The sequence below is a fragment of the Gadus macrocephalus genome, chromosome 22 (assembly GCF_031168955.1).
Source record: "Gadus macrocephalus chromosome 22, ASM3116895v1".
Lineage (NCBI taxonomy): Eukaryota > Metazoa > Chordata > Actinopteri > Gadiformes > Gadidae > Gadus > Gadus macrocephalus.
In genome coordinates, this window is record NC_082403.1 from 19,045,541 (window position 1) to 19,059,068 (window position 13,528).

The 13,528-nt window shown below is 44.5% G+C and overlaps 1 protein-coding gene and 1 long non-coding RNA gene across 2 annotated transcripts; one reads left to right on the top strand and one right to left on the bottom strand.

Moving 5' to 3' along the window:
• Window positions 1-4,197: 4,197 nt before the first annotated feature.
• On the bottom strand, window positions 4,198-10,517 carry polr1f (RNA polymerase I subunit F). The gene is made up of 4 exons (XM_060043333.1): window positions 10,174-10,517; window positions 9,832-9,973; window positions 9,204-9,412; window positions 4,198-5,555 (listed from the first exon to the last, which is right to left on the bottom strand). The coding sequence occupies exons 1-4, from the start codon at window positions 10,470-10,472 to the stop codon at window positions 5,051-5,053; spliced, it is 1,155 nt and encodes a 384-aa protein (XP_059899316.1). The 5' UTR covers window positions 10,473-10,517; the 3' UTR covers window positions 4,198-5,050.
• Window positions 10,518-11,880: 1,363 nt separating this feature from the next.
• On the top strand, window positions 11,881-12,799 carry LOC132451306 (uncharacterized). Its single transcript, XR_009524039.1, has 2 exons — window positions 11,881-12,160; window positions 12,300-12,799. It is a non-coding gene; the product is annotated as an uncharacterized LOC132451306 (long non-coding RNA).
• The last annotated feature ends 729 nt before the right edge of the window (window positions 12,800-13,528 follow it).

Sequence of the window (13,528 nt, forward strand, 5' to 3'; positions counted from 1 at the left end):
CAAAAAGGCTTGAATAAAATTCTGCTGAGGGCCCCCAAAGGCTTGGGCCGGCCCTGGCTGGGCGCCGAACACCCCAACCACTGCATTACCCTGCCCATGTGTGTTATGTTGGGGAGATGGACACACGCTCTAGAACAGCTGGAGGAAGACTTCAACAAACACTTGATGTAGCCTTGTTCAGTGTTTCGTGGTTGCCGGGCAAATCAGGACAATTCACCCCGACCCACCCCCTGCCTCTTTTGAGTCTCCTTTCCAGCAATCAGTGTTGTATGTGTTTCATGTACACAGTCATCAGCGCTGCCTCGGGGCCCACCCACCCACGGCCCTCTTTCCTCACTCCCCCTCCCCCCTCCCTATTTCCACCCTGCTCGCTCCCTCACCTCCACGCCAAGGGCTGTCTGAAAATATCGTAAAGTATTGTGTGTTCTGGGTATTGTTATATGCTACACTACTTCAGGATGACATAATTTTTTTCCAGAGCCAAACCATTTCTCTCTGCTTATTTATATTTTCGTGGTTTGAGGAGGCTGCGACTGAATGTCTGATAATCTGGTGTGGTGTGTGTGTGCGTTGGCCTTTGTGTGCTTGTGTATGTGTGTGGGCGTATGACGTCTCCTCTGTTCCACATGACCCTCCTCATTCATAGTTTTTTTTACACCCATTGCTGAATCTTTCCACAATAAATCATTAGGTCCACTTGTGTAACTCTTAACTTTCACCCCGATTCCTCCAATACCCACTTTACCTTTTCCCCCTGGCGTTTATCTAATGACTTGTGTACTAATATTCATAACAGTGAAATAAAGTGCAACGTTCTACACTATGTTCTGGTTTAAATGTTGGCTTTGCATTTTCATTGGCCCGTGTGTGTTTCTCTGTGTTTATGAGTGAAGGAGTGACCATTTGGTCAGACGACAGACGTCTAGACACTGAACAGACTCCCAGTAACTCCTGATTACACTTTGCCATATCAATCCCACTAGCCTCTCTCTCTCTCTCTCTCTCACACACACACACACACACACACACACACACACACACACACACACACACACACACACACACACACACACACACACACACACACACACACACACACACACACACACACACACACACACACACACACACACACACACTCCTGACACAAACCCCAACTGAAGGCAGACCCTTTACCTGTGGATTGAAGGAGGTGATAACAGTGAATTCTATTCACTGTTCAATCCTGAATAAGGAGAAGAATGCATGTTAGGAAGAAAGAGAAATCGAGGCTTAATCTTTAGGATTTAACTGGATGATCTCATCCCCTTTAAGAGGGAACACAAGCCTACACATATAAACACAAAAACAGGCATAAACAAACGCTGAATGAGGAAAACAGGAACAAGCTGTCTGCTGTGCAGTGGAGTACAGCTGTATACATTTCATTCCCACATTTAGCTGCTGAACATGTTGACCATGCTCTCCTGCTGCTTAGTCCAGGATCCATCTCAAACATGCCTCACCACTGGTGGATATGTCCATTATATCTGGTAGACACACAAACAATACCTAACCCATACAAAAGGTTCCCAAAGGATCAACATTCACAAATTCAACAATAGTCTTTTAGTCCAGTCAAAACAATATATTCCATACATGAGTAACTTTCCAAGATGTACTTGTGTTAACAAGGATGGTTATGGATGCCATGCCAATGCACTAACGATACACCTCCAGTGTACGCTGTGAGAGATTTGTTTGTCTAAAGGGGGTTACCGTGTTTGTTGTGTGTGTGTGTGCGTGTGTGTGTCGTCTTTGCAACCGGTGGGAAGGGGGACACACAAAAACACACACACATAAAAACACCCAAGTAGAGGCAAATACCTGAAGCTAAAACCAATCATGAAAACAGAGATGCACGGCAGTGGTGCCAAAAGAATCCTCCCAAGAAACGCCTCTGAAATACGTCCATAAAGGGATTTTACGGATGTCAGTGGGCCGAGTGGAGCGGAGTGCTTTGATATATGCCCAGAGTCTTGCCTGGGCCGTGGTGGAGGATAAATGGGCAACACTCTGACTGGTGGAACACTTAAGACTTTACGAACCGCTGCCATTTGGGGTCTAGGCAGAGGAGCAAGCGACCACAGGACTAATTAGGCCTGGTTAAAGAGGTTAGGGAGGCCTGGTTAGAGAGGTTAGAGAGGCCTGGTTGGAGAGGTTAGGGAGGCCTGGTTAAAGAGGCCTTGTTAGAGAGGCCTGGTTAGAGAGGTTAGAGAGGCCTGGTTAGAGAGGTTAGGGAGGCCTGGTTAGAGAGGTTAGGGAGGCCTGGTTTAGGTTAGAGAGGCCAGGTTAAAGAGGCCTGGTTAGAGAGGTTAGAGAGGCCTGGTTAGAGAGGTTAGGGAGGCCTGGTTTAGGTTAGAGAGGCCAGGTTAAAGAGGCCTGGTTAGAGAGGTTAGGGAGGCCTGGTTAGAGAGGTTAGGGAGGCCTGGTTAGAGAGGCCTGGTTAAAGAAGTTTGGGAGGCCTGGTTAGAGAGGTTAGAGAGGCCTGGTTGGAGAGGTTAAGGAGGCCTGGTTTAGGTTAGAGAGGCCTGGTTGGAGAGGTTAGGGAGGCCTGGTTTAGGTTAGAGAGGCCTGGTTGGAGAGGTTAGGGAGGCCTGGCTAAAGAGGTTAGAGAGGCCTGGTTAGAGAGGTTAGAGGGGCCTGGTTAAAGATGTTAGGGAGGCCTGGTTAGAGAGGTTAGGCAGGCCTGGTTAAAGAGGTTAGGGAGGCCTGGCTAGAGGCCTGTGTGACCCCGGGCCTGAGACCCTCGGTCAGGGCGGACTTGGGGAGCAGGGGTGTGTTTGAGGAAGCACATCAGCAGGCGTGTAACTGTGAGTGTAACTGTGTGTGTGCGTGAGTCCTGAGCCAGGGCAGGGTGCCGTTTGTTCTCATAAAGACCACACTGCTCCTTTCATGTTGGAGCTGCCAGGCCTGGAGATTCTGACACAGGAGATAGAGACGCACAGCCAAACCTGCACGCACAACAACACACATACGCACACACACTCTATTAAAAACAACGCCAGAGGATGACCACAGAGAGACAGGGGACGAGGGATACACTGGAGAGACGTAGAAAAGGGTAATCTAGGTCGCTCAATGAAAATAAAACATTTAAAGACTTTCTCCCCATTGTCAACACCCCCCCCCCCCCCCCCCCATGAAGACAGATGACCGAGGCCAGATATGAGGGTGCAGTGGCAGGGGGGTGTCAGCGGTGGAATGCGTGTGAACTACACACGGGCCACTATAAATCAGGGGTCGGGGCGCTGAGGAAAAACAGGAGTGGGGATAAGGGGGGCGGGAGAGAAGAGGGAGTCGTAGGAAGAGCTGACAAGATAAATGATGTTCGATGGAAAGGGAATTGGGTGGGTGGGGAGGTTGGGGGAGGTACAGGTGCACCATGGTTGGGAGAAAACCATCAGTTGAATGAGTGGGTGAGAGAAGAAGGATGAATAGAGTGTGTGTGTGTGTGTGTGTGGGGGTCATGAAGGGACATGTCATCCTCAGGAAGAAGAGATGACGTCATTTTGTTTTGAGATATTGGGGACACTGTGTTCAGTTGGGGGACGGTCGAGAGTAGCTCTTGACGTGCAACGAGTTTTAGTAACTCCATTTTAAAATAGTAAGGATTTAAGTAACTCTAGTCTAAACAAGTTTTGTATTTCCCAGGTATAGCACATCATAGATAGTATCTACATTATAGATCAAGCACATTTTTACCTGATTATAAAACAGGAAATCATTGCATTGAGAGGAAGACACTTATGCCTCAACATTCAAAGTGTGTCTGTTTAATACTAATAACCACAGTATTCACAAAGAAAAACAAATATAGAATGAATTAGTAAAACACACATAAAGGGGTGTGAGTGGCTTAAAGAGGATTCAGCCATTAATAGGGGTCTCTTATCTGACTACTTTTAAGAGCATGGCTGATATCAGCGGCAACAACACTCTCACAACATCACACCCGATAGGAACCCCCCCAGAAGGGGTGTGTGTGTGTGTGTGTGTGTGTGGGGGTTAATGGAGATGTTAAACGCAAACAACGCTATTCCCCTGCTTTACACCCCAGGCCAACTGAAGATGTTGGCTGGAAAGGATTTGCACTATTAACAGAGAATTAAGTTTCCCACCAAAAGGAGCCAATAAAATATTACAGATATTCCAAGATTCAAAATAAAACTCTTTATTAACTACTTTGTGCCGTTTTCTTCACATGAAAAATTGGTAATCATTTTATTTTCCCGACTATGACATGTGACAGCTGAAAATGATTTATTTTGAATATAAGAAATCCCAATGTCCCTTTCATCTCATACCAAGGTAACACAGTTGAGCAGGGGGGGCAGGTCACACATTGGGGATATTTGGTGCCCACTGGACAGATGTTAAGGAGAGGAGGAATTATTGCTTTTCTTGAACAATCCTCATGGACTTTTAAGGGGACATACAATACCACCAGGTGTGAGTGTGATTAGCCTTACAAGCCGTTTTGAAAATCTGCCCCATATGACATCACTAGTGGGCGTGTCCACCTAGATCTCTGCTGGATAGATCAGTCTACCAGTCTATCCAGTGGACTGAAGTAAATGTTGCTCATCTATCGAGCACAGATCTAGATGGCCACGCCCACTAGTGATGTCAGATGGGGGCGGATTTTTCAAAACGGCTTGTATGGTTAATCACACTCACGCCTGGTGGTATAATATGTCCCCTTTAATAAACATTTCTGGCCGATACTACCAGGAATGCGATAATAGGAACTCAAGCTTGAGTCTGAGTGTAAACTTGCACCCCCTTAAGGAGTTTTAAGAGAACTACACATTCTGGTGGCAAAAACAGATTCCATCTTTCAGATCAGGCCTCTTCTCCACTTATAGTATGTAGCACAAGGCCTGTCAACTGTGTCCAATCCACTATTGATACAAGACATGGGCACACCAAAATGACCCAATTCTCATCGGTATAGCCGGCATCCCGCCTTCATTTATAGATTTTCTTTAAGAACATTTCAAGCTAACTGCTAGCCGTCCGATTTCCTCTTTTTCTTTGACTTGGGCCTCTGGGGATCCTCTCTGGGACAGGGAATTATTTCAACAGCCATCTCCAGCCTCCTCTTCCTGCTGGGCTTGTCGCTAAGGTAACCGCTGGAGTCGCTGCCGTGTTGCTCCGGCACCGTCACTGCCTGCTCCTGCCCCTCGTCCTTCGGACCCTCATCCTTTTTCTTCTTCTTCTTCTTCTTTTTCTCAGATGCAGGGGGACTGTCCGTGGCTCCGTCCAAGTTTTGGTCGCCTCCTCGCGGGGCCGTCCACTCCTCCTCCTCCTCCTGCTTCACCGCCCTGCTGACCTCTCCGTCCTCGTCCGGCTCCTGCCTGACATCACCCTCCGTCTGCACCGCATGCTGCTTGTCTCGCTTCTTCTTCTTTTTCTTGGGCGTCTCCTCAGGGGCCTCCGGGGCCGAGGGCGACATCTGGTGGTCGGTGACGATGCACTCCATGCACTCGGCCATGGCCAGCATCTCCTGAACCCTGGAGCGACCACACAACTCGTCAGCAGCCATATTGAGGTACATGTTCAATGAGTTCCCCTCCTATTCATTAACACAGCGGTCACAACTCCAACTGTTCTTTGAAACTCTAGATTATAGCAGCTAAGGATCTTTAATTGCCCTCATTGGGGAAAAAGTTATAGACAATAGCTGTTAGGGGTGGGAATCTATTGGCACCTCACGATTCGATTCCGATTATGAGGTCAACGATTCGATTCTGAAGTGATTATCGATGCAACAAATTTTTTTATGTACATTTCCATGAGTGAGTTTCAAAAATATATATACACATTAGGGTTGGGCAATCGTCTACAAGCTTCCATCGTCCGATAGCGCCCCCTAGCGATCGCCGATACCATCGGGGGTCATCTTTATAATAATTTTATAATATTAATTATTTATAATAATTTATCACTTTGAAAAAAATCGCGTTTTTATTTTTCGATTTTTTTCTTAAAAACGAATACGATGGTCTTCCCCTTGGACCAGCGTGAGCCGTGAGCCTCCGCTGATTTAATGCTGCTATCCATTTTGATGGTAGGCTGGTACGAACGACCAGCTTCAGCGAGAACGTGACGTATTTCCCTTGCTCCAGCCTTCCAGTTTGCCATTTGTGTCCGACGAGTTTGAGAAGAAAACTATTTTGGAAAAAAGAAATAATCCAGTATAATGGTCGCCAGCCTTTACAGAAACATTAACATTGCAAGCCTTTTACATTGCAATAATATCTTGCCATTTTCGCCAATTTTAATTTCAACAAGTTCTGTCGTGTTTCTGTCGAGCCACGAGGGGTAGTAGCGGGCTAGTCATCATTAGCAACATAGCCTCTTTAGCAAACCAGCTTGAAAACACAACTTTACATTGAATTGCACGCAAAGCATGACCGTGCAATGCATAAATTGGTGACCGGATTAAAGCAGCAATGAAATCAAGTGTGTAAGAGGATTTAAAATCGACATTACAACCCCCAACGTGGTACAAATACAAAGGAAATAGAGCTCAATCCCCATTGACTATGGGCGCAGCCATCTTGTTTGCTAGTTGTACAGATCTGCTCGCTCTACTTTGAAAGCGACGAGATACTACGACCGAAAGGGGGCGTGCCTCAGTGAAATGCCGCAAGAAAGCTGGGAGATTTGCGACTTTACCACTTCGTACATCCAAATGGATAGCAGCATAAGTTTCGATGCGTCGGCGGCGCTGTCATGATGACACACAGCTCGTAGCTGTGTTCGAAATCGTTCCCTATCACGGATATAGTGCACTATATAGGGTGCTCGCTATTTTGTAGTGCTGTTCGAATCCTCACTGGTTAATTTCATGCCCTATATAGTGCACTTAAAATACCCAAAATGTGAGTGTACATATGATGTTCTCTACGTGTTACTCCCATATACCACAATGCAATGCAGTCGTGTTTTTCCAGAGGAGAAGAAGAAGCTCAATAACCGCAAGCGGCGAAAACGACTACATTTAATGATGGAGTCTCCGGCTTTCGTTTAGAAATATCAACAATTTATTTGGGATTTAACAAGAAAATGAAACATTCAAAATTAATAAGAAAAACCTTGTTCAAGGAAATGTAACATTCAACATCAATACAACCTCCAGCTTTCCTCTAGAGTGCCCGGTTTGTTTACACAATCTGGGCGCATCCGTCTGCGTCACACAAATACCCGGCGCATTTACTGACACAAATGATGTTTAGAAATGTTCAGCGTAGTGTCCGAATTCTCGTTTGTACGTTCCCTATGTAGTGCACTATATCATGAACACTATAGGGAATAGTGAGTGAGTGAATAGGGAACGATTTCGAACACAGCTCATGTACCACAGCTGTGACCCGGAAATGGTGCAGCGGGGTGTGATGTCATTTCGCCGTGCGAGCAGACCGGTAGGTTTCGAGCCCCTCCCCTCTCCTTCCGCAGCAGTGTGCGAATACGGCAGGTCAGCGCTACATAGTATGTTTTCCACCGGTGCCAGTTAATTTCAATTACAATTTGCGGGGCTTTTTAAGTTGAAAAAATAGCTACCACCGCGTTTTTAAAAAAATAATAATAAAAAAATAATAATTAAAAATTAATTATTAAAATATAATTGACGCCTTTTTATCGGCTACTTGAGACGATCAACGATCTAATCCATCTATCGTCGATAGTCGATAGAATCGACTATCGGCCCATCCCTAATATACATCTAGGTTTGCTACTCAGAGTTTGCTAATCATTTCCTACTTTTGTGATGATCATTAAAGACATCAACAGGTGAATTAACTTATCTAATATTTCATAAGAGAGAAAGCTTTTGTCTCAAATATGACTTTCTATGAACAATGCAATAATCAATGCAGCTTGCATTATAACACAATATGGAAGCATGCAAAAAATAGGTTTCAATTATATTTTCTTTCTATCTTTCTTTTCTATGTCATTAAAGGAAAAGCTGCTCTTGAATTAGAAGGAGTTCTTGTGTCTGGCTGTGAGTTTGCGCGCATGCTATGCGTAGGCTGAATCGCAATCATGTCTAGACAAATCAGATTGGCCAATACACAATGAAGATAAATTCAATAATTTTAAAAATACAGAAATTATCCCTCTCTGGCGAACAGAATGTTGCAGCAGGCAAAAAAAATAAAATGCAAACCCCTAATAGCTGTAGGCCTACAGACAGACCGATACTTGGACATCAGCCGATGGTACCAAACGAAATGCAATGTTCTCATTAGGGTTGGGCAATCGTCTACAAGCTTCCATCGTCCGATAGCGCCACCTAGCGATCGCCGATAGTCGATACTATCGGCGATAGGGAATAGTGTGTGAGTGAATAGGGAACGATTTCGAACACAGCTCATGTACCACAGCTGTGACCTGGAAATGGTGCAGCGGGGTGTGATGTCATTTCGCCATGCGAGCAGACCGGTAGGTTTCGAGCCCCTCCCCTCTCCTCTCGCAGAAGTGAGTGAATACGGCAGGTCAGCGCTACATAGTATGTTTTCCACCAGTGCCAGTTAATTACACTTACAATTTGCGGGGCTTTTTAAGTTGAAAAAATAGCTACCACAGCGCTTAAAAAAAAGAAAAGAAAATTAATTATTAAAATATAATTATCGCCTTTTTATCGGCTACTTGAGACGATCGACGATGGAATCCATCTATCGTCGATAGTCGATAGAATCGACTATCGGCCCATCCCTAGTTCTCATGAGCGAAAAACATTACTTTAGAGAACCTGCACTTACAACACATTTACATTAGATATACAAGATGGCCCTACCTGAAGTCAACATCTTAATAATGTATTTTTAAACAGACCATCTAATACAAGGAGGGGGGGATCTTCTTATATGGGTATTATATTGTTATATACAAGCTATTGAGCCGTAATCTTCACAATATACTGTTATTTGGACTTTGCTGACAATGCGAATAGCGTGAAATTATATAAATGAGCTGGCAATGTGGTTTTAATGACATGGTTCAGATCGACAACGAAGGCGCAATTCTACGGTCAATTAACTTGCATTTGTTGTAGAAGCTAAAACTATAATAGCAACCACTCACTTATTATTTAGACATCGGGAAGATGTAGGGTAACAATGACGCAACCTGCCCATCTCCCCCCCACTCACTTGGTCCGCTCTAGCCGTCCTCGGATCAGTAACACGCCTACTTGGTCGGCGTCTATCTGGTTCACCTCAAACTCCAGGCCTGCTCCTATCCTCGGCCCCATCTCTCGCCAGGTATCCACGGAGATCAGGTTAGGTTTGGGGATGCTGGCGTTGAAGCAGCCATGCACCAGGCAGCCAACATGGCTTGCCCCCAGTTTATTGACTATGCCCTGTGCAGAAGAGATATACAACATAGACATACATTTAAATGCAATAAAGAGGGGATAAAATAATCATTGTGTATATATACACTCATGGATAATCTTGGTTGATCCAAGGTTAAAAAATGTATGTCCCAAAAAAGAAGCAGGGCTTTTAATGGCTAGCAAACATGGGCTTATATATTATGACCCGTTGTGAGAAGTATCTACAGATGGGGCCAAGCATCTGCTTTTTATCCTGGCCGTTTTCACCTGAATCTCAATGCGAGCCTTTAGACTACGCGTTCTTCTGTGAAAGTGAAACATTAATTTCAAAGTCCAGGCAGAGTGGTTCGGGTTGCGACAGCGGACCAGAAAAACATAGTAGTAATAAGACTGCTACCATGATCTATTACGTTATGCCTGTGAATCATATGTCAGATACTCACCAGCAGCTTCTGTCCTGGTTCGGGGTTGAAAACCACAAAGCTGGCAGCTATGTCCATGTGGATGTAGCCGTTATCGTCACAGATGTCTCCCTGGGCGCCGAGGATCGAAATGTGGTCATATGCCAAAGGAACCCCTTTCAATCTAAATTAAACGAGTAATAAAAGGAGAGAGCACGTTATTCGCTTGGGTAGAAGTAAACAACTTGTTCTCAACAGACAGCCGAACGCAGACACAGGAAGAGAGAATCGGCGCTCACTGTTGGGTTGAATGGTCGACTTTATCAGAACTACCCTGCCTGCAGCTAGGTCTGCTCTGTCAACATTAATCAGCTAACAGCTTACTTCTCGGAGTACTTCAGCAGCTCAGTGTCCAGCTCCTCCTGTATGCCCGTCCTCTTCCTCTTTATGTACATGGGCGCCAGGCCGATGTGTCTCCTGTGCGTGTCTAGAACCAGACACGAGTACGGCGCCGACACCAGTTTGCAAGCGTCGGCAAACGTGGGAATAAACCCCTGGCCTGACGCAGGACCTCCAGCAATAATGCTGGGGAGTTTGTTCAGTGTCGCTGGACCACCCGGGGGCAGTTCACTGGACATTATGAGATGTTTTGGCGTTTCTGTTCCATGCTTGACATCAGCCATGCTGTTCCCAAAAGAGGGAGATCAACGAGCAACTATTTCCGTTTTGAAGAAGTAACACGCTTCTCGAAACATTTACATTTGGTTGTGGCGCCCCCGTCTGGAAGCAGGTCATATGACGGGGATTATCACGCTTCCGGGTTCCGGTGGCGGGATTTGTCTTCGTTGTGCATGAACACTTCCGGCGCACTTCAACAATGGCTGAAACAAATTGCCGCTTTTCCACTGCATGTTGTCATAGAAAATCGATAACAACAACAATGCCGCCATTTTCTTTATTTTTTGTAACCTACAATAAATAAAGCAGGCTTCCAGTCAATGGAAAAATGGCTTCTCCCCACCGGCGATTGTTGTTGTTTACGATTTTCTATCAGTTCTCACCACACAACGACGTCTCATCTTTGCTCCTTGAATGTCGATATGTAATGGTATGGAGTTATTGAAACTTACTAAGTGCAAAAAAGACTAGAAATTGAATGTTTATTTTTCATTGAATGTTTACATAAAGTTGCACTGGGTGCCTTTAAACCACCTACCTGACAGGATGTGCTACCTATGGTTTAATCACAGAATGGGCTCTTAGTAGGTTATACCGAGGAGGTAGGTCAACTTTTCAGAACTCAGGCACAAAATGTTTAGTCTTATTAATGTCCCAGCATTTGACCAAACCACAATGTGAAAAGCTTCATCACAAGTACAAATGTTGCATTTTATATCTTAATTAATTGTAAAGGTGAATATTGAGCAATAAAAAGCAACATTTAAAAGCAATATTGAGCTACAAAAAGCAATTTCTTTAGAGGTCCAAACTGCTTCCAATATGCAAGTCACAGCCAAAATCTGGGTTAGATGTTTTAATTTTTTTTCCTCATCTCATACAGGTGCACTGGATGCTGCTGCTGTACACATACAGCAATTGGAAGAAACAGTCAAGGAGCTGATGAGAGCTGTCACAGCTGAAAGTGGTTCAAGTGCCTTTTCACAGATTTTGTGTCTCAGACGAGGACATCCTTTTTTACACCAGATTCACGTCAAGAGATGTTTTTTGTGACTTCTGGGAAGTTATTCAACCATCTGCCTCCATGTTGGTTTATTGGTCGAAAGCTCAGAAAAAGAAACAAACATTTGAACCCATTTCTCCCAGTCCAACGTGTAGACTGCAACTGGTAGAGTTTTTTCTCTTCTGCTGCCGGGTTGCTGCAGGCCTGCAAGAGAAGGTGCTGGCTGACATGTTTCAGGTCAGTGTGTCCACTGTCTCCCATGTTGTTATACCGTGGGCCAACTACCGTTACCTGCTCCTTGGCTCCCTCCCCTGCTCCTTGGCTCCCTCCCCATCTGGATGAGTAAACAGCAAGTCAAGAACACCATGCCAAGCTAATTTGTGCAGTACAGTCCAGATGTTCGGGTAATCATCGACTGCACCGAGGTGCAGTCGATGATTACCCGAACATCATCTTACAAGAACACAACAACCTTTAAGGCCTTGATTGGGATTGCCCCTTGTAGTGCTGTGACTTTTGTGTCAAGTCTCTTCACCGGCTCCATCTCCGACCCAGAGCTGACTGAACGAAGTGGACTGCTGGATTTACTGGAGCCAGGAGATGGCTGCATGGCAGACAAGGGTTTCACCATCGAGAAGCCACTAGCTGATCGTGGGGCAACGCTGATTATACCACCCTTCAAGATGACAGGTAGGCATGAAAGGAATGAACATTTCAAATTAAAACTTTGACCCAAATGTGACCATTAAGATATGTAGACAAATGTTTAAGATGGACTGAAGCACTCACAATTATATTACTAATTAATTTATCTCTAACCACTGCGCAGTTCACTGAAGAGGATGCTCTGAAAACACAAGCAATCGCTCGACTTCGAATCCTCGTAGAAAGAGCAATAGGCAGAGTCAAGGAATACCGCATCTGGGAACGCACTGTCCTTTCACCTTGTCTGCGACAGTCAATCAGCTGTGGACCGTCTGCTGTGTGATGACCAACTTCCAGGGACCACTTGATTTAAAAGGCTACATCCCTGTTGAATAGTGTTTCTACTCAAACATGTACCTATAAATATAATACATAAATATTAAAACGAGAGGCACTGAACATTTGGAGTGGTCCCTTCATTTTTTCCGGAGCTGTAATTTTGTACACTGAAAACATTGTATATATTGAATGACATGTATGTAATTGAATGAGAAGTCTTTCATCTACAATCAATTTTAAAGTCCAGTCAGTCCATCCTGAAAGTATTCAAAATAATGTTAATATATAATGTAGTAAATGATGTACTCAGAAAAAGGGAATGAATTAAATCCTTTTATTCTTTCAGTTCCTTTATTCATTCAGTTCATTTCACATTCATTTCACTTTCTGCTGAAGATACACATTTATATATGTACCAAAGAAGTACAAGTCTACCTTATTTTTCATCTCATCATTTCATCCCTCCAGACTGAGCTGACTCCAAACTGACGTTAGCATAAGCCAACCTACCTAGCGTAAGCTAGCTAGCATTCGTAGTCGATATATTTCTCGAAAAATAAACAATCCCTTGTCCAGTTTGGAGCGGGCTGTTATGGAGTGTTGTTCGGTAAGTCGGTGAACTTCAGAAAACGTGACTTTGGGTACATTTACCGGGGATGTCGTGAAAGTGAACTGCCGGTCCTCCATCATCAGTTCGCCAGAGTGATGAGTGATTCACCGGATGTCACAGTGCACAATGAACACCGAATGCGGAAGTACTACGTATAATTTGATGAATATTTATATATACTAGAGTTTCCGCTCGCGCATTGCGCGCACTCAAACCTCTAGTTGTAATTAAATCAATAGCAATAATGTGGACACCCCAGTCAATAATGTAACACATTTCTGAGGGCATAATATAATAACATTTTGCCTATAATGTTACAACGTATAACATTTTGGTTCACCTATTAAGTAATGAAGCAAGCGTAATCATTTCCTCCTTACATTATGAAGCAAGCATATAAACTTTCTACCTATAAGCCATTTTCACACATTTTTGCCACATTTGTAGCCTATTTCAGGAGATTC